At 45.1% G+C, this 25,917-nt stretch overlaps 1 protein-coding gene across 8 annotated transcripts in view; it reads right to left on the bottom strand.

The window, feature by feature from the left end:
- Positions 1-724: 724 nt before the first annotated feature.
- The window catches only part of LOC115467294 (clathrin coat assembly protein AP180-like), a 330,594-nt gene continuing 305,401 nt past the window's right edge, over positions 725-25,917 (bottom strand). For 4 of the 8 annotated variants that reach the window (XM_030199139.1, XM_030199144.1, XM_030199145.1 and 1 more), the window contains 4 exons: positions 24,963-25,074; positions 19,589-19,669; positions 19,406-19,510; positions 725-1,090 (listed from right to left, as the gene is read on the bottom strand). In XM_030199139.1, the coding sequence (XP_030054999.1) occupies positions 983-1,090; positions 19,406-19,510; positions 19,589-19,669; positions 24,963-25,074 (406 nt within the window). In that variant the 3' untranslated portion in view covers positions 725-982. Of the gene's footprint in view, positions 1,091-9,520; positions 9,623-19,405; positions 19,511-19,588; positions 19,670-24,962; positions 25,075-25,917 lie in introns of all 8 variants that reach the window. The other 4 variants (XM_030199146.1, XM_030199141.1, XM_030199147.1 and 1 more) reach the window with 2 other exon arrangements.

Genomic DNA, 25,917 nt, shown 5'->3' with positions numbered 1-25,917 from the left:
TTGTAACATGAATCAACCGTGATCTTTTTTTTTTTAAGCATCAGTACCGTAAGCCATTAGCACAAACAGTAGAAGATAAAGGGTTTTGTTTCTATAAGCAAACTGCTTACAAACGGCATGAAATATTTCTGTTCACAGCTCACTGCAAGAATTGACAAACAGTGATCGACATGAACAAAAAAAGCCTTAAATTCACCGAGATGAACATAAAAGCTAAAATGTAAAAAAACAAAAACAAAAACAAAACATGTAAAATGTTTTGAATATAAATACACCAGAAAGTGCTTTCAGACCAGTTTGAAATGCTGTACAATGATTGCACAATTATTTCCCCAATTATACGAACAGAGACTAACCCCTTTTACTTATTTTCAGTGCATTTAACAGGAACAGAAAAATCTACTAATTTTGATGCAAAAACAGGAAAAAAAAATACATTTAAAAAAAATATTACAGTGATAAATATGGTACTCATTCAGTTGTGATCTCGTTCTTGGTAAAGTAGCCTCCTAGTACATTATAGAAGTTTGTTTTATATTACTTTAAATAATAAATATTTCTCAACATATAAAGTAGCACAAAAATAAGACAATTTGCACAATTGAAATCCTCGTGAGTGAGAAAGATAGTCCACGCACAAAAGTTTTGCATCTTTCTGGTGTTCTCCTTACCACCGTCTCTGATATTAATCTTTAGAACAGAACAAACAAATATTTTGGATTTTGTCAAAAAAGTTATACACGTTGAAACCTTCAACACACAGACACGTCGTTCCAATGGCTCACCGCACAACAGCTGCAAAATCAGTCTTCTCAAGAGAGAGGTTCAGAGAAGAACTAGAAGGCATCAGAAACACACATCCATTGTTTAAACCGGAAAACACAGAAGTAACCCAAACACACACGAGTTTAGATAAGAGTAGGGAAAAAGGCTAAGGTTGTACACATTCCTAACGGTTCTTTTCATAGCTGTGCTACACATTTCAGGAGTAGAAAAGCACTGGGTTCGGTGCCGGAGGCTCACTCTGAAACTGAGCGTCAGTCCGTTGTTTGCAGGCTCCTAAATTCTCATACGTCTGTCCAAACTGCAGCTGTAAAACAAAAAACCCAGAATAACTAAAAAAAAACAAAAAGATGGTAAAACACAATTCGATTGTCAACGACTTTATGGGCCGGATTCAGCAAACGGCGGCCAAAAAGTACTACTACTACTACTACTACTTAGCATTTCTATAGCGCTACTAGGGTTACGCAGCGCTGTACAAGTTAAAACATGGGGAAGGACAGTCCCTGCTCAACAGAGCTTACAATCTAAAGGTGACAAACTATGTAGTCAGTGTAGGTATCATGAATGGGGAAGGTGGTTAGGCGCCAAAGGCAAGGGAGAAGAGATGGGTTTTAAGTAAGGACTTAAAGATGGGCAGGGAGGGCGTATGGGCTCAGGAAGTCTGTTCCAGGCATAAGGTGATGCGAGGCAGAAGGGACGGAGTCTGGAGTTAGCGGTGGTGGAGAAGGGTACAGATAGGAGTGATTTGTCCTGAGAGCAGAGGTTACGGGTGGGAACATACGGGGAGAGGAGGGTAGAGAGGTAATGGGGGGCAGCAGATTGAGTGCACTTGAAGGTCAATAGGAGAAGCTTGAACTGAAAAAAACTGAAAAAGTTAGACAAAAGCCAAACAGGAGCTGGAAAGAACTTCCACAGAAGTCAAAGGAAGAGAATAAGGGTGGAACAAATAGTTTCAAGCAGGGCCGGTCTTAGGCAGAGGCGACCAAGGCGACCGCATAGGGCCCCGCACCGTGCCTCAACTCTGCCTCGCTCATGCCTCCGCTCCGACCTCTGCCGCTGCTCGCCTTAGTTGCCTGAGATGATCCCCATTCCCGCGGCTCGGCCACTCTGCTCCAGCCACCACCGGCGCGGCATCCACCCCCGGCTTGGGCCCACTACTAATTGTAGTGGACTTGAACTGAATAATTTCTGGGGAGGGGAGGTTTCATGATAGCATTGTGCTTATTATTTCAAAATAGTTTTTTTTGTACAAGTTTAGCTTCATTTGTCTTTATTTGAAATTTCGTAAATAAAAAAATGTTCTAAAAATGGAATAATCTTATCAATGGGGCAGAGCTAGGGTGGGGGCAGAGCTAGGGTGGGGCGGGGCTATGATGGGGCCCCACCAAATTGGTCTGCATAGGGCCCCGCACTTGCTAAGACCGGCCCTGGTTTCAAGTACAACTGGATGTCCAAAATCTTCAAATAAATTTTATTCTCCCCTGAGGGCCAGCACTTTACAAGACCAGAACACTGCACCAGTGATTTCATAGTAAGAATCCTGAAAGGTAACTTTAAAACAATACAGGAACGTAAGACCTTTGAAGTCAGAATGACTGAATATTTTGACACCCAACAGACAGGACTTAACAAGGACCTGGGGTTCCTAGCCCATTATAAACCATAAAGCTGTATTTCTCTGTTGATCACCCCACCCCTCACCTATCCACACCCATCCTGTTAGAATATCAATGATATGCTTTGATGTCCCCATGCATACCTCCTACCCACCCCCACCCTCCCACCCTGTCAGACTGTCATAGTAATGCTTGAATGTTTTCACTTATATACACTGTCAGCTAGCACATTTGCTTATTTCCGATCTGAGGAAGAAGGGCAACCTTCGGAAGCTAATCAAGAAATGTATTAAGTTATGCTCAATAAAAAAGGTATCATCTTATTTTCTTTTCCATGTTTTATTTTGTTTGATCTCTATTGATATTCTCCAATAAAAATGACAGTCACATACACCATTCAGACCCTACGTGGTCCGTGTTTCAGCACTGTCTCTTCTTCAGGTGTCACAACCTGACGGATGTATAACAACGATATGGAGAATAACTGTAGTGGCAATGGTGCTGGATGGGACAACCAAGTCTAGTGGGTGTGTACTAAAATACTGTACACATTTATTTTGAGCTTTTACAGTATGTTTTTCCTGTTTTCTGTATTTGTCCTATATAATAATACTCACCTCCAACATTCTAACCTGCCTGGGACTGTGGATCCCTCGGAGGTGGTCTGCTAGGCAGCTTAGAACACACTGACATCAGTGACGTCACTGACAGCTGATTCCAAGGCAAGGGGAGGAGTAGGGAAACACGTGGAGCGTGTTTCCCTACTCCTCCCCCTGCCTGGGAATCAGCTGTCAGTGCGCCGCTCCCTGCCACTTCGGAGCAAGTGGCAGGGAGCGGGGCAACACAGAACCCCCCCCTCGGCGCATCACCAAAGCACCCCCTCCACCCGAACATCAACACCCCCACCCCCCCCCCACACGTCACTCCCTCCCTCCCATCCCGTTCAAGGCCCCCTCACGCTCCTCCCACCGAGTTCCAGACTCCGCCCCCCTCCGTGACCCTGTCGACCCCCCCCTTCTCGCCCCCCCCTTCAAGGCCTCCCTCCATGACCTCCCACCCACCTAGTTCATCAAGGCCCCCCACGCCCCTCCCACCGAGTTCCAGACTCCGCCCTCCCTCCAATTTCAACCCCCTCCCTCTGCGTTACGGACCCCTGGACCCCCCTTCCGCCACCCTGTCAACCCCCCTCCTCCCGCCGAAAACCGTCCCCCGCCGCCCTCGAGTACCTGTGCCGACGGGGGATCCCCAACCCACGACAGCCGAAGTCCTGTGGCTGTGTGGCGTTGCTTCCTGAATGAATTTCTGTGCGTGCGTCTGACATCAGACGCATGCACAGAAACTTGAACAGAAGATTATTCAGAAAGCAACGCAAGCGCAGACGAGAACAGAACTTTGGCTGCCGGGGATTGGGGTCCCCCGTCAGCACAGGTACTCGACGGCGGCGCCTTGATGAACTGGGTGGGTGGGAGGCCAGGGAGGGAGGCCTTGAACTGGAAGGCCGGCAGGGAGGCCTTGAACTGGGAGGGTGGGTGGAAGGGTGGGGGATTGCCTTGCTAGCGCCCGTTTCATTGCGTTAAGAAACGGGCCTTTTTTACTAGTTAATGAATAAATCCACAACATTTGCCTATTCATTTCTTTATTCTTCCTTAAATTTGAACTTTAAAAGTACTGCCTGAGAATCCAGAAAATCTGGACTGACCCAATCACACACAGGGGGACCCTAGGTAAAAGCTGCCCTTAAGTTTAAAAGGGGAATGAACAGGAATATATTTTTAACGTACAGGCATGTTATTGCTTGCTACAAAACAAACAGAGAGGGTAATACAGCATACATAGAAAGTATACAAACAAAAAAGCAACACTGGGCCTTCAAGACTGGGACAACTGAAGTTCTTTATTGATAAGTGACCCGCTTTTGTGCAAACGAGAAGGCTCTCTATAGAGCTCTACTTTCGCAAGTGCGGCGAACTGCGATTACAATTATTCAATTTTGGGGCATTGAACCTACACCACGTGTATGTCACAGAACTATTCTTTGACCCCTGAAGCAGGCGTTGTCGGGTCACTTATCAATAAAGAACTTCAATCGTCCCAGTCTTGAAGGCCCAGTGTTGCTTTTTTGTTTGTATTGTTTGCTACTACTATTACTTAACATTTCTAGAGCACTACTAGGGTTACGCAGCGCTGTACAATTTAACAAAGAGAGACAGTCCCTGCTCAAAGAGCTTACAAGTCGGTCCGATAGGGGCAGTCAAATTGGGGCAGTCTGGACTCACTGAACGGTAAGGGTTAGGTGCCGAACGCAGCATTGAAGAGGTGGGCTTTAAGCAAAGACTTGAAGACGGGCAGGGAGGGGGCTTGGCGTAAGGGCTCAGGAAGGTTGTTCCAAGCATAGGGTGAGGCGAGGCAGAATGAGCGGAGCCTGGAGTTGGCGGTGGTGGAGAAGGGTACTGAGAGGAGGGATTTGTCCTGTGAACGGAGGTTACGGGTGGGAACGTAAGGGGAGATGAGGGTAGAAAGATAGTGAGGGGCAGCAGACTGAGTGCATTTGTAGGTAAGAAGGAGAAGCTTGAATTGAATGCGGTATCTGATCGGAAGCCAGTGAAGTGACTTGAGGAGAGGGGTGATATGAGTATATCGGTTCTGGCGGAATATGAGACGTGCAGCAGAGTTCTGAACAGATTGAAGGGGGGATAGATGGCTAAGTATTGTTTGCTACAAGTCATGTATAGGTGTGTGGACATATATTTAAACACACTGATATCACTTTTGTGCAGTAGAACAAAAAAAGAAAGCAAGCAGTGCGTTCTGGCAGTCAGTTATGCAAAAGTGTTGCTTGAAGTTTATTTTGTACAGATTACCCACATTTACTTAAATTACCCTGTTGAACAAGGGGTTCTCTTTTCATTCCAATCGCCGTGTATGTATCTCTGTGAGTATACACACATACATACTCAAAGGCATAGCCGGCGAGAGGGGGGGGGCAGGGGGGACAAAATTCCCCGGGCCCGGCGCCGCAGTCCCACCCGCCCTCCGTCATCGACCGTCTGTCCCCTGCATTGGAATCATAGTCTCACCTCTATGAAAGCAGCGCTGCAGGCAGCAGAACGCCTTCCTTCAGCCCTCCTTCCCTCCCTGTGTCCCGCCCTCGTCTGACGTAACTTCCGCCAGGCGGGACACAAGGAGGGAAGGAGGGCTGAAGGAAGGCGTTCTGCTGCCTGCAGCGCTGCTTTCACGGAGGTGAGACTATGATTCCAATGCAGGGGGCCCGGCCTGGTGGTGGACGGAGAGGGGGAGCAGCGGCGGCGACCTCGGGGGGGGGGGGGGGGGGGGGGTGGCAAGGGCACCCTTGTTTCCTGTTGGTTATAGCTCAATATTCCTTCAATGACCCAATTTGAAAAGATTTTGCAGACAGCCAAACAGGCTTTCTGTTCACTAGATCATGTGCCATTTCACTGGCTATTAGACTCCCATGGCCTCAGTCCCCTAGCATACACCATGACGGTCTACAGTTTGTCTTCCAGTGAAGTCCCTAAACAATGGAAATCAGCACTTGTACATCCTACCCTGAAGAAACCAATCCTTGAGTCGGCCCTCCCTTCAAACTATAGCTCGGTCTCTAACCTTCCTTTCCTCAGTAAACTTGTGGGAAAATCTGTTTTTACTCAATTCTCCCAGAATGTTGAGTCATCTAACATGTTTCACCCCTTTCAGGCTGGCATTTGCCAAGGTCACGCAACTGAGGTAGTTGTTCTCTCTTTTAACCCGTTACTTTGCGATTGACCAGGGTATGGCAGTACTCAATTTCATTAGACCTCTCTGCGGCATTTGGTAAATCACTCCCTGCTCCTTGGACGGTTTGAGTTCCTGGGTCTGTCTAATACAGTACTGGTCTTCATTGGTTCTCTTCTTTCCATCGACAGATTATTCCAGGTTACTATCTCAGAGTCCATGTCAGATTCCACCCCTTTTTGATGTGGGGTACCACAAGGGTCTGTTCTCTCCCCACTTCTTTTCAAGCCCCTTAGCTTCTCTCATCCAGGAATCCCTTATCAGATGTTATTTTTATGCTGACAAAATCCTTTTGGTTTCTGTTCAGGATCCCTACAATCCCAATCTGACCCCAATACAGTCTTGCCTGGATAAAGTTGTGAACTGGCTTTCCTCCCATCATCTTCTCCTGAACCAACACAAAACGGAGGCTCTTTGGGTAACAGGCCACTGCTCCTATCCATCACACTCTCCTGCTATCCATTGGTATCCCCATCCAAGTAGTTGACTCTTTCAAATATCTTGGGGTCCACGCTGATAGTGCCCCGACCTTCTCTACCCACATTTCTGCTACCGTGAACAGTTTTTTCTTCTCTTTAAGTCTGATCCGTTCCCTTAGCCCCTACCTCAGTGTCAAGAGCTATGCTACCCTCTCTATGCTTTGGTGGCATCCAGACTCGATTACTGTAATATCATCTATGCCGGGCTCCCATCCATTTCACTTAAGAAGCTACAAAGAGTACAAAATACTGTTGTTCACATCCCATCCTGGGCCAGATGATTTGACCCCCCTCCTAAAACATCACCACTGACTACCAATCAAGTCTTGAATTATCCACAAGGTCCTTACGATTACCTTCCATGCTCTTCACTCAGGTTCTCCTCCTTACATCATGGGCTTAATGACACGACACACGCTTTAGGTTCAGTATTTGAATACCATCTCACTGTTTTGCGGTATATTGTGCGAGATTAGACACCCATCAGTCGCCCTTTTCCTGTCTTGCACCTTTTTCTTTGGAATTCTCTTCCTCTGGATTTGAGGTCTGAGCTCTCCTATTCCCACTTTTGCCGTCTTATCAAAATCCACCTGTTTTCATTGGAATTCAACCCCCCCAACTAGTTGATATGTTGTTCTTGGAGGATGCCACAAATTTTGACCCAGTAGCTAGTTAGCGTTTCTTTCTTTTTTCTTCTTCCTCCTGGTTGTTCACTCTACCTCATCTCCCTATCTGCTTGTTCCTTTCACTTGCTTGTTCACTACTGACTTTCCCCATTCCTGTCATACAATGGAGTTCCTTTCATTTTATTTTTCCTATTAGCATTGTACACTGCTTTGATGTTTTGCACCAAAAGGTGGTAAAGCAAGAACTCAAACATAAACCTGAGGTAGACACACATATTTTTGAAGTATCACATTAAGGCTGCCAACTGGATCCAGACTTGCAGGGCACAGTTGATCTAGTCCTGGGTTTACCCCAGTGCATGCTGGGATTTGTAATCTTGCTTTTCTTAGGGCATTCAATGGGGAAATCAGAACTACAAGTTCTGGGTAAATCTCTCTTATCTGCACCCTTCTCCTCCACCGCTAACTCCAGACTCCGTTCCTTTTATCTTGCTGCACCATATGCCTGGAATAGACTTCCTGAGCCGGTACGTCAAGCTCCATCTCTGCCCGTCTTCAAATCTTAGCTAAAAGCCCACCTTTTTGATGCTGCTTTTAACTCCTAACCCTTATTCACTTGTTCAGAACGCTTATTTTATCATCCTCACTTTAATATTCCCTTATCTCTTGTTTGTCCTGTTTGTCTGTCCTAATTAGATTGTAAGCTCTGTCAAGCAGGGACTGTCTCTTCATGTTCAAGTGTACAGCGCTGCGTACATCTAGAAGCGCTATAGAAATGATAAGTAGTAGCAGTAGTACTAGTATGCAACAGGGTAAACCCTGGACTGCATCAACCCTGTCCTGTGAATCCAGATCCAGCTGACAGGCTTATATTACATTATAAGCACAGGTGAATAACGTTACAATTACAGATGCTACAAAAATTCAAGTTACAATTTATTAGTACACTTCAGGAGAAATAGGTCTTACCTGATAATTTTCTTTCCATTAGTCCATTTCACTATTCTAGAACTTGTGGGATAGTTGTGCTAATCAATCAGCAGGTGGAGACAGAGAACTGAAAACTGAGCTCTCTCTCTCTCTCTTGGCATCCAGTCCAGCTCCTCAGTAATTACTTAGACAAGTAATAAGGAAAAACTCAGAACCACCACCACCACCACCTTAAATATCTCGCTAACCTAAAACTAACCAGATGGGCAAACGTGTGGATCTCTCATCTCTGGACAACTCGTAGAGAAGAAGAGATATGCAAGAAACACCATGCAAGGTGTCAGTCAATATCTAACCCATTACTTTGCACCGACTAAACACCTCAAACCTCGAGGGCCTGTAGAATAGTGGGAAGGACTAATGGAATGAAGGTAATCAGGCGAGACCTAATTTCTCCTTCCATTATGTAGTTTCCCAATATTTCAGAACCTGTAGGAAGTTCAAAAGCAATCCCTAGAGTTGGTGGGATCTTGGTGATGGCACCCTGAGGACCGAAGCCCCAAAACTGGCTTCTGAGTGAGCTGCAAAGGGCACCCTGTAGCAGCTGGTAGAGGTATGTTGCTGCCTTGCAAATATCCAGAGAAAATAAGGCAGTCTCTGCCCAGGATGCTGCTGTACGCCTCACAGAATGAGCCTGCAAGGCCTGAGGAGCCTGCTGCCTCACAAGCAAATAAACTGACGCAATAGGCTCCTTCAGCCATCTAACAATTGTGGGCTTGGAAGCCGAGGCCAAGCCTCTGTTTAAAAAAAAAAGCACAATCTGCCCGATTTGCAAAACTTATTTATGACTTCCAGATAACTAATAAGGACTCTATGCATATCAAGAAACTTCAAGGAAGAATACGGTGCAAGAACCAGAGGCTGAAAAGTGTCCATCTACCTGCTGGAGATAGAAAATACTGAGGTGGAGGACAGGATGCCAAAAGTGATGTCTCAGCTCAGTTTTCAGCTCTCTAGCTCCACCTGCTGGTTGATGGATACAACTATCCCACAGGTTCTGGATTAGCAGGAAGCTATATAATGGGATGATATATCATTTACTCCTCTTTTGAAAGCTGCCCCATTTGGCACAGATATTCTCCGTGCCACGGAAGATATTTTTAACACTGGATATTTGCACTTTCCCAGGAAACAAGGAAACAAATGGGACCTCTAAGACTACTAGTCAAAACCATTACTGCACAGTTAATTAACACACAATCAGGCAAAAGGCACACAAGACAACCAATACCTTAATTGTTTACAAGAAATCCTTGATGTTAAGATCCGCTAACGGGTCCTTTGACGGTGGTTTCTTGGGACTCTGAGACACAGGTGAAGGGCTTGGAGAGAGCTAACAGAAGAAGCAGCAGCAGCAACAGCCAATGAAAGCAGGAAAAGAAAGGAAAGTGATATAGGAACATTAGACAGAAACAGAGAGAACATGTGACTTGCGTATGGTGAATATTCAAAATACAACAAGTACCATTTCGCCTCAGCTGGGAAAAATCTAGAGAGATACGTCCCAATGTGGGACAAAAACCATATGCCTAGTGCTAGAGAATTTAACATCAGCATTAAGAGCACTTAGAGGGTCTTTCACTAAAGCTTAGCTAGCGTTAACTGCAGCAGAGCCCATAGGAATAAAGTGGGCTCCGTTGCAGATAACTCGAGCTAAGCTTTAGTGAAAAGACCCCCTTAATGTCAAAACCAGTAATAGTTATTTGTTCAGAGGAACTGAAAAGTAGGGATCATACGACAATACATATATATATAAATATAAACCGTATTTATTAAAAGCAGCCTAACAAATCTTGTTTAGCAAACAAGGTACTACATTTAAAATTAGGGGTGCAAAAGAAGAGCTTCATAACCTAAGTGGTTTGTCCATTGTTATAAATTCAGGATAGGTAAAGGGGGCATTTTCGATAGGATGTCTAAAGCTGACTTTGAACATTTTGCTGAAAACGTCCAGAAATCAAGTGATGTGATTTTCGAACCAGAAAAATGTCTCTTTTTGTTTCAAAAATGGCCATTTCCTAGATGTTTTGAGCTCAGTGCGTTCTACTTTTGTGACCATTTTTGGAAAAAAAACAAATCCAAGGGAAAACACACAAAAACAAGCCATTGGGACATCTTAGGGAGGGAGGGGGGGGGGGCAGTATTCTTAGTAGACTGGCCATAGACGTCCCAGCAGAGCAGTGGGGCACCCTAGGGGGGCACTGCAGTAAACATCGTATAAAAGGTCCCAAGTACACATCTCACCGTTACCACCTTATATTGTATGGGGAGCCCTTCAAAACCCATTAAAAACCTACTGTACACCACTACAATAGCCCTTATGGCTGCAGTTGTCACCTATAGGTGGGTACAGTAGGTTTTTGGTGGGGTTTGGAGGGCCTGGGCTCCCTTCTTCTTGATAAAGCCTAATACAATTGATAGGCGAAACGGGACCCAGTCGGACTTGACTAAGTGGAATCCATTTTAGTAATCAGAAGATACATTAAAGATAAGTGCTATTTTTGTATTTTTTGTAATTTTGAAGAATATATTGAAGTTTTATATTACATACATTGAAGACACATGTTATATTCAGTATTGGTGATTGAAAATATACAAAATTGAAAAATCTACACAAGGAGGAAGAGGAATGTGAATGAGATTGCCATACTGGGAAAAACCAAAGGTCCATCAAGCCCAGCATCCTGTTTCCTACAGTGGCCAATCCAGGTCACAAATACCTGGCAGAAACCCAAAGAGTAGCAACATTCCATGTAGGACCCCAAAGAATAGCAAGATTCTAGAATCCTAAAGAGTAACAAGATTCCATGTAGAACTCCAAAGAATAGCAAGATTCTAGAATCCTAAAGAGTAACAAGATTCTATGTAGAACTCCAAAGAGTATCAACATTCCATTCAGAATCCCAAGTACATAAGTATTGCCATACTGGGACAGACCAAAGGTCCAATCAAGCCCAGCATCCTGTTTCCAACAGTGGCCAATCCAGGTCACAAGTACCTGGCAGAAACCTAAATAGTAGCAACATTCTATGTAGAACCCCAAAGAGTAGCAAGATTCTAGAATTCTGAAGAATAACAAGATTCCATGCAGAATTTCAAAGTGTAGCAACATTCCATGTAGAACCCAAAGAGTAGCAAGATTCCATCAAGAATCCAAAGTACATAAGTACTGCCATACTGGGAAAGACCAAAGGTCCATCAAGCCCAGCATCCTGTTTCTAACAGTGGCCAATCCAGGTCACAAATACCCAGCAAGATCCCAAAAAAGTACAAAACATTCTATACTGCTTATCCCAGAAATAGTGGATTTTCCCCAAGTCCATTTAATAACGGTCTATGGACTTTTCCTTTAGGAAGCCGTCCAAACCTTTTTTAAACTCCGCTAAGCTAACCGCCTTTACCACATTCTCTGGCAACGAATTTCAGAGTTTAATTACACGTTGAGTGAAGAATTATGGCCCAATTATGAAAAATGAAGAAATCTCTTCAGAAACAGAACAACCAACCCCAGTCGGTACACACATTTAGGAGTTTATTATTAATTTTACATTTATTATTTTCAAGAATATTAGCAATGATTTGATGTACTGTCTATTCAATCTAGTAATCAAAACAATCAGGTTTGTAAAAAAATATCTGCTATATACTCAATTGACCTTAGGGACCTGTATAATATAAAATATTAAAGGTGAGTAGTGGAGTGCCTCAAGGATTGGTGCTGGGGCAGATTCTGTACAATATATCTGTGAGTGATATTGCCGAAGGGAAGGTCTACATTTTTGTGGACAATACCAAGATTTGTATCACAGTGGACACCCCGGAGGGAGTGGAAAACATGAAAAAAGATCTGAAGAAGCTGAAAGAATGGTCTAACGTTTGGCAATTAAAATTCAATGCGAAGAAATGCAAAGTGATGCACTTAGGGAGTAGAAATCCACGGGAGACGTATGTGTTAGGCGGGGAGAGTCTGATAGGCACTGAGGGGGAGAGGGATCTTGGGGTGATAGTATCTGAGGACCTGAAGGCGACGAAACAGTGCGACAAGGCGGTGGCCGTAGCTAGAAGGTTGCTAGGCTGTATAGAGAGAGGAGTGACTAGCAGAAGAAAGGAGGTTTTAATGCCCCTGTATAAGACATTGGTGAGGCCCCACCTGGAGTATTGTGTTCAGTTTTGTAGGCAGTATCTTGCGAAGGATGTTAAAAAAAGGGAAGCGGTGCAAAGAAAAGCTACGAGGATGGTATGGGAGTTGCGTTCCAAGACGTATGAAGAGAGACTTGCTGACCTGAACATGTATACTCTGGAGGAAAGGAGGAACAGGGGTGATATGATACAGACGTTCAAATATTTGAAAGGTATTAATCCGCAAACGAATCTTTTCCGGAGAGGGGAAGGCGGTAGAACGAGAGGACATGAAATGAAATTGAAGGGGGGCAGACTCAGGAAAGATATCAGGAAGTATTTCTTCACAGAGAGGGTGGTGAACGCTTGGAATGCCCTCCCGCGGGAGGTGGTGGAGATGAAAACGGTAACGGAATTCAAACATGCGTGGGATAGGCATAAAGGAATCCTGTGCAGAAGGAATGGATCCACAGAAGCTTAGCTGAAATTGGGTGGCGGGGGGAAGAGGGGTTGGTGGTTGAGAGGCTAGGATAGGGGAGGGCAGACTTATACGGGGTCTGTGCCAGAGCCGGTGATGGGAGGCGGGACTGGTGGTTGGGAGGCGGGAAATACTGCTGGACAGACTTATACGGTCTGTGCCCTGGAAAAGACAGGTACAAATCAAGGTAAGGTATACACATATGAGTTTATCTTGGGCAGACTAGATGGACCGTGCAGGTCTTTTTCTGCCGTCATCTACTGTGTTACTATATGTTACTATGTGAGTGATATTGCCGAAGAATTAAAAGGTAAGGTCTACATTTTTGCGGACAATACCAAGATTTGTATCAGAGTGGACAACATGAAAATGGACCTGCAAAAGTTAGAAAATGGTCTAATGTTTGGCAATTAAAATTTAATGCAAAAACGTGCAAAGTGATACATCTGGGGGGAGTAGAAACCCAAGGGAGCTATATGTCCTAGGAGGTGAGAGGCTGATATGCACAGACGGGGAGAGGGACCTTGGGGTGATGGTGTCCGAGGATCTTAAAGCGAAAAAACAGCGTGACAAAGCGGTGGCCGTAGCCAGAAGGATGCTAGGCTGCATAGAGAGAGGCGCAACCAGCAGAAGAAAGGTGTTGATACCCCTTGTACAAGTAGCTGAGGAGGACCCACCTGGAGTACTGTGTTCAGTTTTGGAGGCTGAATCTTGCTAAGGATATAAAAAGACTAGAAGTGGTCCACAGGAAGGCGACAAACATGATATGGTGCTTGCTCTATAAGACGTATGAGAAGAGACTGCAAGACCTAAATATGTATAGCCTAGAGGGTTCTAGGTCAGTACCCACCTGGACAATTCCCACTGAACCAATTCATAAATAAGCAAATAAATAGATAAATACAAACTGAAGTTCATGTGGAGAGGGGGCAATATCCCCCCCCCCCCACCAACACCAGGTTTGAACCTAATTCAGTCCCTCAAAACGATGCACCGATTATGATTTATAACAAATTACTACTCTACCTATACTCACTGTTCATCAATGCAACATACATCCACTTCTGCTCCCTCATCCCGTAATCCAGTCAATCATACACTTATTCACGGAACTATGTACACCATATGTCTTTGTGTCTAACACTGCCCTTTAGCTTCCCATTGTCTCCTTCCAATGTTTCTATGTTGATGTCCCATTGTTATATTCCTAATGATATTCGAATGTCTCGCACAACTCTGTACAATGTAATCCATAACCAAGTTGTAACAAATGTATTTCCATTATTCATATCTTATTGTAAGCCACACTGAGCCCGCAAATAGGTGGGAAAATGTGGGATACAAATGCAATAAATAAATAAAATACCTATGACCCCCACACCCCCCTCCCCAAACTAACCTAATTCATGTTTAATCCGGGATCTAAATGTCATAAATAAGTAAACAAATAGATAAATCCAAACTTCAGTTCATATGGGGGGGGGGGGGGGGGGGTTATGCTCCCACACCCCCCCAAAAACTAGGTTTCAACCTAATTCAGCCCCTCAAAATGACACACTGATTACAATTTATAACAAATTACTACTCTACCTATGAAAAGTTATTCTGTTATCTGTGTACATCCATACGCTGCTCTAACTTCCTTGTTGCACACCTGATACAAGAAAGAAGCTACAGTCGGTAAAAAAAATAAAATAAAATAAAGGCTAGGGAGGGGGGGAGGTCCTAGGTGGGAATTTTCTCAGGTGGAATTGGTGGGTGGGAACTCGGCTGATACCGCCTAGAGGAAAGAAGGGACAGGGGAGATATGATGGACGTTTAAATACTTGAAAAGTATTAATATAGAAAAAAAATTTCTTCCAGAGAAGGGAAAGTGATAAAACTAGAGGGCTTGAGCTGAGATTGCAGGGTGGTAGACTTAAGGAGAGTCAGGAAATTCTTTTTTTACGGACAGGATGGTCGATGCCTGGAATGCCTTCTTGAGGGAGGTGGTAGACACAAAAACTGTGACGGAATTCAAAAAGGTGTGGGATGAACACAGAGGAACTCTATTTAGAAAACAGATGGTAGAAAACAAAAAATAAATTAAAAAACAAACAAAAGAAAACCTTAAATGGCTGCAGGGGGTGGATGTGTGAATGACGCTTGAATGGCTACTCCGGATGGAAAGAACTAAGGCTGGTGCCAGGCAGACTTTGTAGGTCTGTGTCTGTATACGGAAATCTGGTTTAGAGTAAGCTGGAAAGAGTTTCAATGGCAACTTCAGTAGCTGGAAACGAGGACAGTGCTGGGCAGACTGTTATGGTCTGGGTCCCGCAAATGACAAGACAGATTTGGATAGGCTTTGATGGCAACTCCAGTAGGTGGAACATAAGGATAGAGCTGGGCGAACCTCTACGGTCTATGTCCCAGAAATGCCAAAGGAAGACTCGTGATAAAGTATATATCACATCACATTCACTGTTGATGTAATCATGAATTGATCATGAGCAGGACCGTTGGGTAGACAGGATGGGCCATTCAGGTCTTTATCTGCCATCACTTACTATGTTACTAATTAACATCTCAAAGTTCCTGATAGGGGTCAATAGATAGCTTATTAATAACCCTCTATCATATAAGAAGTCCCATTACTATCACTGATGCCAGAGACAAGGGGGAAAAAAAAAGAATCAGTGTAAAAAAAAAAACTCCTAATTCAAAAAAAATCCATAGTCTCCCAAAAAAACCAGTTAATGCCCAAAGTGCAGAACCCTTTCATTTGTTTATGCTATTGCTCATTCAAACACAACAAAATGTCCAAAAAAGAAAGCTTGAGGCTAGCCAGTAAAAACGTCTCTCGAATAAAGAGCGTGATCCTCATACTGCACGACCCAGAAGAGTCACTCCTCTTCCACTCTTCTGCTGCCAACGCTGTGGAAACTAACAACTCTGTGACGGTTGGCCACTCCTCTTCAAATCTTTACCAAGCAACCGGCAAAGCACTGGGACAGAGTGCTGGTTTCTTTGGCGCTTTAAATCACGACATGAAATTTTGAATATCTTTGAATTTTGACGCATAATAGTAGAACTTGAAAAAAAAATATGTAAGAATAGAAAACAGGAGTTTTCCGAGACCAGTTCAGTCTTAGGCTGGTTGTACCCTAGGTGTTCCTATGGGTTTTTAAAGAAATAAAAAAATACATAAATAAATAAAGAAAGATCACATGACCGTAAAACTTTGCATTCACTGTGGTATTGAAAATTTTTTCAAGTACATATGATCTCTAAGGGAGTAATAAGGCAAGTAGATGGCAAGGATGGGCAGTCTGGATAGGCCATATAGTCTTTATCTACCCACTAGTAAAAAAGGCCCGTTTCCGAAACCAATGAAACGGGCGCTAGCATGTGGCTGGGTCGCGGGTAATCCTTCCAGCTGGGCCGCAGCTTGTCCTGTTCGCCCACGTCCCAGATGGTGACGGGCATGTTGTTTTCTGGCTCCTCTGACTCCATGTCAAGCGATCCCAAATATAGTCTGTGCTATTGGCCCTCTGGCACTCTTCGGTACTGGCATTAGGCATTTAAAAATTTCTCCCCCCTCCTCCGGTCTATTTTTGCACATACCCACAGCAGGAATATTCTTCTCTCGTTCCAGCGGTGGTTCTGTGCTCTCCGTGCTGCACAGATAATGAGCCATTCTGCTGGGGAATGCTCCTCCTTTATTGTCACGTAGTTTCCTCTGATTGGTCCGTCTTACGTTGCCTAGTGTTGCCTGGGAACGGTGTTGTGATGGTCCTTTGTGTTTCAGAATGTTGAGGGTGTTTTTTCTGATTGGTCCGTCATGCGAGGGCGGGGCAGAGAGACATGGTCAGTGTTGTGGCTTCACCACCATGAATCCAAGAACCCTTCAGTGAGTGACTGAGTGACTTCAGAACGTTGTCTTCAGAACGTTGAGGGTGAGTTTTATTATAGTAGATATTATTCTACGATTCCATGACATGAAAAATCTAAGATGTGAAATCCAAAAGAGATGTTCAAAGGAAGTGCTGAGAAATTTCTTTGGTCATGGAAATTAGTTTCTAAAGAAGAACTACAGATATTTTAAACTCAACTAATGCCATATGGCTTAACTGTTTTTAGAAAATGTCTAAGGCAAAACACGTTGTTTGAGGTACTCAAAAGACCATGGGCCATGCCTAGAAAGCTATGAACACCCTATAGGCCAGTAAGAGAACAATCTGACTTGTGGACGGTTCCTGTGTACCTATACAGTGGTGGAAATAAGTATTTGATCCCTTGCTGATTTTGTAAGTTTGCCCACTGACAAAGACATGAGCAGCCCATAATTGAAGGGTAGGTTATTGGTAACAGTGAGAGATAGCACATCACAAATTAAATCCGAAAATCACATTGTGGAAAGTATATGAATTTATTTGCATTCTGCAGAGGGAAATAAGTATTTGATCCCCCACCAACCAGTAAGAGATCTGGCCCCTACAGACCAGGTAGATGCTCCAAATCAACTCGTTACCTGCATGACAGACAGCTGTCGGCAATGGTCACCTGTATGAAAGACACCTGTCCACAGACTCAGTGAATCAGTCAGACTCTAACCTCTACAAAATGGCCAAGAGCAAGGAGCTGTCTAAGGATGTCAGGGACAAGATCATACACCTGCACAAGGCTGGAATGGGCTACAAAACCATCAGTAAGACGCTGGGCGAGAAGGAGACAACTGTTGGTGCCATAGTAAGAAAATGGAAGAAGTACAAAATGACTGTCAATCGACAAAGATCTGGGGCTCCACGCAAAATCTCACCTCGTGGGGTATCCTTGATCATGAGGAAGGTTAGAAATCAGCCTACAACTACAAGGGGGGAACTTGTCAATGATCTCAAGGCAGCTGGGACCACTGTCACCACGAAAACCATTGGTAACACATTACGACATAACAGATTGCAATCCTGCAGTGCCCGCAAGGTCCCCTGCTCCGGAAGGCACATGTGACGGCCCGTCTGAAGTTTGCCAGTGAACACCTGGATGATGCCGAGAGTGATTGGGAGAAGGTGCTGTGGTCAGATGAGACAAAAATTGAGCTCTTTGGCATGAACTCAACTCGCCGTGTTTGGAGGAAGAGAAATGCTGCCTATGACCCAAAGAACACCGTCCCCACTGTCAAGCATGGAGGTGGAAATGTTATGTTTTGGGGGTGTTTCTCTGCTAAGGGCACAGGACTACTTCACCCGCATCAATGGGAGAATGGATGGGGCCATGTACCGTACAATTCTGAGTGACAACCTCCTTCCCTCCGCCAGGGCCTTAAAATGGGTCGTGGCTGGGTCTTCCAGCACGACAATGACCCAAAACATACAGCCAAGGCAACAAAGGAGTGGCTCAGGAAGAAGCACATTAGGGTCATGGAGTGGCCTAGCCAGTCACCAGACCTTAATCCTATTGAAAACTTATGGAGGGAGCTGAAGCTGCGAGTTGCCAAGCGACAGCCCAGAACTCTTAATTATTTAGAGATGATCTGCAAAGAGGAGTGGACCAAAATTCCTCCTGACATGTGTGCAAACCTCATCATCAACTACAGAAGACGTCTGACCGCTGTGCTTGCCAACAAGGGTTTTGCCACCAAGTATTAGGTCTTGTTTGCCAGAGGGATTAAATACTTATTTCCCTCTGCAGAATGCAAATAAATTCATATACTTTCCACAATGTGATTTTCCGGATTTAATTTGTGATGTGCTATCTCTCACTGTTACCAATAACCTACCCTTCAATTATGGGCTGCTCATGTCTTTGTCAGTGGGCAAACTTACAAAATCAGCAAGGGATCAAATACTTATTTCCACCACTGTATGGCATCAGTTATTTGAGTCCCTCATGCAATAAAGGAACCTTCTAGGTTTCAACGTCTGTGAAACAGATAATTCAAGTTAGGCACAGTTATTTCTAAGAGTATAAAGTTTACTTGATCAAAGCAGAGAGGTTCTTCAAGTCAAGAAAGTACCAACTTCAGCTGTAGCTCTATCAGGCATCCGTTCTTCCATGCCCAAATTCGTCAGCAAATTCACTTTCAACTACGTTTTTTATGAGGTCTATTATGGAAAACACATCAAGACTGACTCAGTTCATCAGTGTAGAGGAAACATTAGTGGACAGAACGCAAGTCATGGGATTCAAGGAACCACTGAAAGAAAAGGCCAAGGGAGGTCTGCAATTCTACAATCCAAGGAACCTTCTGGAGGTTTTGTTTGGTGTGTGGAAAGCCAAGATCAGAACGTCCTGTTTGGCATGCTGCTCGAGAGCGAGTTGGAACAGGGAGTAGAGAAGGAGAAAAGAAAAACTCAGAGGAGTGCAATCTAGGCGATGCTCAAAACGGCTGAAGATCTACACCATACCGTTATCATTACTGTGAGAAAGTGTACTGCACATAACATACTTCATTTTGCAAACAATTACAGAAAAAGTACACTCCAATTAGAATACACTTCTTTGCAACTTTTTAAAAAGTTATTCAAGTACATCAAAACTTACTGGTGTACTTGATACAGGTGAAGCTCCAAAGGGTGGCCTCATCATAGGCTGACCATACATCATTGACTGCGCTGGCATCATAGGCGCACCTGTCCCAGCCGAAGGCTGAATAATTTAAGAAAAATCATAAGAACAGAGAGCCAAGATAAGTCAAGAAAATCTTTAGTGGAGGGTGTCACTCACCATTCCAAATCCTGAAACAGTCTGTGCACCAGGAGGCGTAGCTGCTACAGAGGACGAACTTGCGGGAGGAACAGCCCCTGGCTATAATTAGAAAAAAAAAAAGTTAACAGGATCAGATGTTATTTGAAATAAAATACTACAAAAACTTTTTTGAGAGTGAAATGGATGGTACCCAGGAATTAGGAAACGTTATGTGCTGAAAAGCAAACTAGGTAAATTTACAGGGAAAGAATCATCAACAGGTAATTGGTCTCCAAACTTATTTATTTAGATTTTGCTCACACCTTTTTCAGTAGTAGCTCAAGGTGAGTTACATTCAGGTACTCTGGATATTTCTCTGTCCCAGGTACAAATCTAAGTTTGTACCTGAGGCAATGGAGAGTTAAGTGACTTGTCCAAGGTCACAAGGAGCAGCAGTGGGATTTGAACTGGCCACCTCTGGATTGCAAGACTGGTGCTCTAACCACTAGGCCACTCCTCCACCCCAAAGAATCTTGTTACTCTTTGGGGTTCTGCTACACTTTGAAATTCTGCATGGAATCTTGTTATTCTTTAGAATTCTAGAATCTTTATTTATTTAGAGTTTGCTCACACCTTTTTCAGTAGCAGCTCAAAGTGAGTTACATTCAGGTACTTTGGATATGTCTCTGTCCCAGGAGGGCTCACAATCCAAGTTTGTACCTGAGGCAATGGAGGGTTAAGTGACTTGCCCAAGATCACAAGGAGCAACAGCAGGATTTGAACCAGCCACCTCTGGATTGCAAGACCGGTGCTCTAACCACTAGGCCACTCCTCCACTCTTGTCCTGGGGGGACCCCTGGCCAGCCAGATTTTCAAGATATCAACAATTAAATGAATATTCAGCGTAGATAACCTGGAAACCTGACTGGCTAAGGGTTCCCCTAGGACAGGTTTGGGAACCATTGACTTACCCCCCCCCCCCTTTTACAAAGCCATGCTAGTGGCTGCCAGTGCAGTAATGCCGACACAGCCCGTTCAAAGTGACTGGGCTGTGTCGCCATTGCTGTGCGGCTTTGTAAAGGAGGGAGGGGGGTTAGGCACTTACAGTTAATAGTGATTCCAGGTCACCTATAAAAAAAAGAAACCGAGACCAGAAAACATAAGTAACAAGACAGTTGCTCATTAAAAGTCAGTCTATAATCCTATATAATAATTCTCACCTCCAACGTTCTAATGTGCCTGGGACCGTGGCTCCCTCGGAGGTGGTCTGCTAGGCAGTTTAGAATGCACTGACGTCAGTGATGTCACTGACAGCTGATTCCAAGGCAAGGGGAGGAGTAGGGAAACATGCAGAGCGTGTTTCCATACTCCTCCCCCTGCCTGGGAAACAGCTGTCAGTGCCCCCCCCCTTGGCGCAACACCCAAGCCCCTGCCCTGCAAAACTGCGAGCCAGGCAGGGGGAGGAGTAGGGAAACACGCGGTGCCCCCCCCTCGGCGCAACATCCAAGCCCCTCCGCCGCGGTGCAGCACCCAAGCCCCTACCCTCCCCCCCTCGACGCATCACCCAAGACCCTCCCCCCTGGTGCATCACCAAAGCCCCTACCCCCCCCCCCCCCGGGCACATCAACTCCCTTGCCACCCGCAGCCGCCAATACTAACGCTGTCTGGCTGCTGCTGCTTCTCCTGTGGAGCAGCAGCGGCCGGTACAAAAAGAAAAAAGCCAAAAAAAGATTTTTTAACCTGAAACGCAGCTCCGTAGACAGCCATCTGGCATTGGCTGTTGTCACTGCAGCCACTCCTCCTCTCCCCTCCACGTCACTGCCCCTGCAGGAAGACCCCGGAGGAGCGCAGCGACGTCAGAGGGGAGAGGAGGGTTGATGTGCCCGAGGGGGGGGGGGGGGAGGGGCTTGGGTGATGCGCTGGGGGGGGGGGTAGGGGTTTGGGTGATGCACTGAGGGGGGAGGGGAGGGTCGCTGGACATGGGTGGCTGCAGGGGGGGGCAAGGAGAAAGGAGAGGAGGGTCGTTGGACACGGGTGGCTGCAGGGGGGCAGGGGAGAGGAGGGTCGCTGGACTTGGGTGGCTGCAGGGGGGGCAGGGGAGAGAGAGGAGGGCCGCTGCACATGCGTGGCTGCAGGGGCAGAGGAGGGTTGGTGGGGAGGGGGTCCTGAGACCAGATGGGTGGCTGCAGGGGGGGCAGGGGAGACAGGAAGGACGCTGCAGGGGGGGGGATTACCTGTTGAGCAGCAACGGCCGGTACAAAAAGAAAAAAGCCAAAAAAAGATTTTAAACCTGAAATGTGGCTCCGTAGACAGCCATCTGGCATTGGCCGTCATCTCTGCAGCCGCTCCTCCTCTCCCCTCTGACGTCGCTGTGCTCCTCCGGGGTCTTCCTGCAGGGGCAGTAACGTGGAGAGAAGAGGAGGACCGGCTGCAGTGACGACAGCCAATGCTAGATGGCTGTCTACGGAGCCATGTTTCAGGTTAAAAATCTTTTTTTGGCTTCTTTCTTTTTGTACCGGCCGCTGCTGCTCCACAGGAGAAGCAGCAGCGGCCGGATAGCGTTAGTATTGGTGGCTGCGGGTGGCGAGGGAGTTGATGTGCCCGAGAGGGGGCGGGGGGGGGGGGGGGGGTGGGGGTAGGGGCTTTGGTGATGCGCCGGGGGGAGGGTCTTGGGTGATGCGTCGAGGGGGGGGGGGTACGGGCTTGGGTGCTGCACCGGGGCGGAGGGGCTTGGGTGTTGCGCCGAGGGGGGGCACTGACAGCTGTTTCCCAGGCAGGGGGAGGAGTAGGGAAACACGCTCTGCGTGTTTCCCTACTCCTCCCCTTGCCTTGGAATCAGCTGTCAGTGACATCACTGACGTCCGTGCATTCTAAACTGCCTAGCAGACCACCTTCGAGGGAGCCACGGTCCCAGGCACATTAGAACGTTGGAGGTGAGAATTATTTTATAGGACAAGGTTGAAACAAAGTAAAAAGCTTTGTCAATGGTATCCTGATCTGTTCATCTCAAGCACAGATTTTTATCCCTTAGGACTGATTTCACTTGAACTCTTACCTAAAAAAAACTACTACGGAGTTCCTTCATTATTTATTTTGGTGCATTTGTACCCCACATTTTCCCACATAAGCGGGCGCAATGTGGCTTACATTAAGACAAGAGTATACATTTCATTAAACAGATGGCACAGAAACAGACTGACAGGAGGGGAAGGTACACAGGATAACACGGGCAAAGGACAAGGGGTGAAGAGCCAACAAATGGGCGTGGTTAAACACAGGAGGTGCCAGGGGAATAGGCTGTGGCAAGAAGGTCTTTAAGGATTTCTTGAACTGCTGATGGTCAACGAGTTCCTTAAGCTGTCCAGGCAGGACATTCCAGGATTTTGTGCTGTTGTAGGGGAAGGACGAAGCATAAAGAGACAAAATGTTTCTCCTAGCAGATCAGAAGAAAACACTGCACTGGAAGTTCCAAGTTTTTTTTCCTTCCCAACATCTTGTTAAATAATAGAAAAAAATTCTTGAGATTTAATAGTACTCTCCATTATTTTTTGTTCCAATAAAAGTTTTTTTTGGCTAAAGTTAATTTGGCAGTTATAAAAACAGCCTCCAGAATTGGACACAATAGTCTCGCCAATGATTTCAATCTCATATTAATACCACCTAGGGGGGGTTATTAGTATCAGGGGCGTAGCCAGACAACAGATTTTGGGTGGGCCTGGGCAAGAATTGGGTGGGCACTAAGTGTTCTCCCCCCCCCCCCACCCCCTCCAAAAAAAAAATTCTCTCAGCAGGTGGGAAAACGCTTCTTTCCACCTTGGCAGCAGGCATGCACTGAAAACTGAGCATGCACAGGTGTCGTGGAGAGTAGCGTTTTCGTTACCATCAGGAGGAAATCTTCAGCTGGCAGAGCTTGGGATTCCTACCAGTTACCACTAAACATGTGCTACTGTTGGGTGGGCCTGAGCCATAAATGGGTGGGCCCTGGCCCACCCGAGCCCACCTGTGGCTACGCCACTGATTCGTATTTTTTTTTTTATTTAGGATTTGCTCACACCTTTTTCAGTAGTAGCTCAAGGTGAGTTACATTTGGGTACACTGGGTATTTCTCTGTCCCTGGAGGCTCACAATCTTAAGGGTATGTTTAGTAAGCTGCGTTAGGCGCATTAAACGCTAACGTGCCTATACATTTCTATGAACAATCTTTTATTACCCAGCTCCAAATGCTCCAATATCCTCACAAAATTCTTAAAGGGTACTGAGTATTGGATCCCTCAGATAACCAAGTCACCACCATTCAGGCTATATGAGCCAGGCATTTTCTTATGGTGGGCACGTATTCGTCACCGATCCACAGTTTTTAATATTCAAACTTTCACCCATTCATTTAAATGATTAAACGATGTCTCCGAGATGATTCATCCATATAAGAAAGAAAAAAGAAAAAAAGAAAGATGAAACAGTTAACATTCAGCTAAGCTAAGTGCATTTTTTTATCATAAGAGAGAATATTGAAGATTTAAATGAATGGGTGAAAGTTTGAATATTAAAAACTGTGGATCAATGACGAATACGTGCCCACCATAAGAAAATGCCTGGCTCATATAGCCTGGATGGTGGTGACTTGGTTATCTGATTGATCCAATACTCAGTACCCTTTAAGATTTTTGTGAGGATATTGGAGCATTTGGAGCTGGGTAATAAAAGACTGTTTATGAGAAACCCCCTCTATTAAGTATAATATTGATACTGTATAAAGTGGATATACATTTCTATCGGCACGTTAGCATTTAATGCGCGTAAAGCATTTACGCGTGTTAAAAATGCAAACGCGCCTATAGCACACCTTAGTAAACATAGGCGTAAGTTTGTACCTGAGGCAATGGAGGGGTAAGTGAGTTGCCCAAGATCACAAGGAGCAGCAGTGGGATTTGAACCGGCCACCTCTGCATGTCAAGACTGATGTGATAACCACTAGGCTACTCCTCCATACTATGTAATAGCAGCATGGTTTCCACCTTGTAGATTGTGAATTTTTTTTTAATATATCACCAATTATTTCAACAGACATCACCACCTTGTTTCAATTATTTCTATAATTCCCTACGCACCTTAATATTTCTGTGAAAAATTTATCAGTTGTGCTAACATTCAGAAAATAGCATTTAGTTAATACAACTGATTAAAACTTCATCTCCTATCCAGTAGGCTCAACAGTAAAAACATAACAGATACAAAAAAAACCCCCAAAAACAAAAAAATAAAAGCAAAACCACAAAAAAACAAAACAAAAAAACCTAAGCAAACGTGTCAGAGGCTCTCTCAAAACACAAACAAAAATGTAATATGAAATAACTCTATCAAAGTAAGCAGGAAATTTGTCAGTCAAAATATGAAAATATCAAATGCTTAATACCATTTGCCCAGTTGGTGTAACACCAGAAGCCCATGTGGCTGGTGCAACTTTTGGCTGCCAGTTAGCTCCCCCAGTTAATTTCTTTTCTCCAGCATTCCATTGAAGGTCTCCCCTAAGGAAATAAGGCAGAGACAAGATTTGGTTAAATATGACAACTGACTAACAGCCTGCATGCTTTATTGTATTCATCTATAACATACAGCCCCTCTCCCCAAGCCATTTAGGTTTTCAGGATATCCACCATGCTAACCCCATTGTAACCGGGCAGCGATTACAGCTGGATAAGCACCAGCGCCACAAAAATAGAAAATTCCTTGTCATCTATACCAGACCAGTCCAGACTAATGGGTTGTGTCCATCTATCAGCGGAAGGAAATAGTTCCAAGTAAACTGTCCCGTAAGGGTATCGTGCAGCCTGGAATGTTCAGTATTTTCTCTGTCTCCTAGTGGATGGTGGACAGATTGTGCAGCTCTTCTCTGCGGGTTGGATACAGTAACTTCTTGGCAGCTGTGGCATACCGCAGTTTAGATTGCTAGACAAGGCTGCCTTGTCTCTTGTTACCTACCATTCCTGTGGCACCTTTTCTTGCCTTAGCCTCTTGGTGGCTGGCGAGAAGCTTCTCCATTACTGGAGTTTGAATTCATCTTTGCTGCTTTTGTGGCTTCTTGGCACCTTGGGGGTCTTTTCTCCGCAGTGTGGCTCTCGACTCTCTTTCTTTTTCTCTGCTTTTGTTCTCTTGGCTCTGTTCTTTCATCCCTAAGTCCAGAGCGAGCTGGTTTAGGAGTACTCTCTTTCTACGGTTGCTCCTTGGTATGCTGCTGCCCTTTTGCCTTCCTTCCAAGGGGGGGGGGGGGGGGGTGTACTTTGGCATGAGTATCTTTGCTGCTTCTTTTGCTACTCTCGGGACAGTGGTACGTAGTTTTTCTTTTCCTCAGGACGTTTGTTTTATGTCCT

The sequence above is a fragment of the Microcaecilia unicolor genome, chromosome 3 (assembly GCF_901765095.1).
Source record: "Microcaecilia unicolor chromosome 3, aMicUni1.1, whole genome shotgun sequence".
NCBI lineage: Eukaryota > Metazoa > Chordata > Amphibia > Gymnophiona > Siphonopidae > Microcaecilia > Microcaecilia unicolor.
The sequence above is the reverse complement of the archived record's forward strand: the minus strand, read 5'-3'. Positions and strand labels throughout refer to the sequence as shown.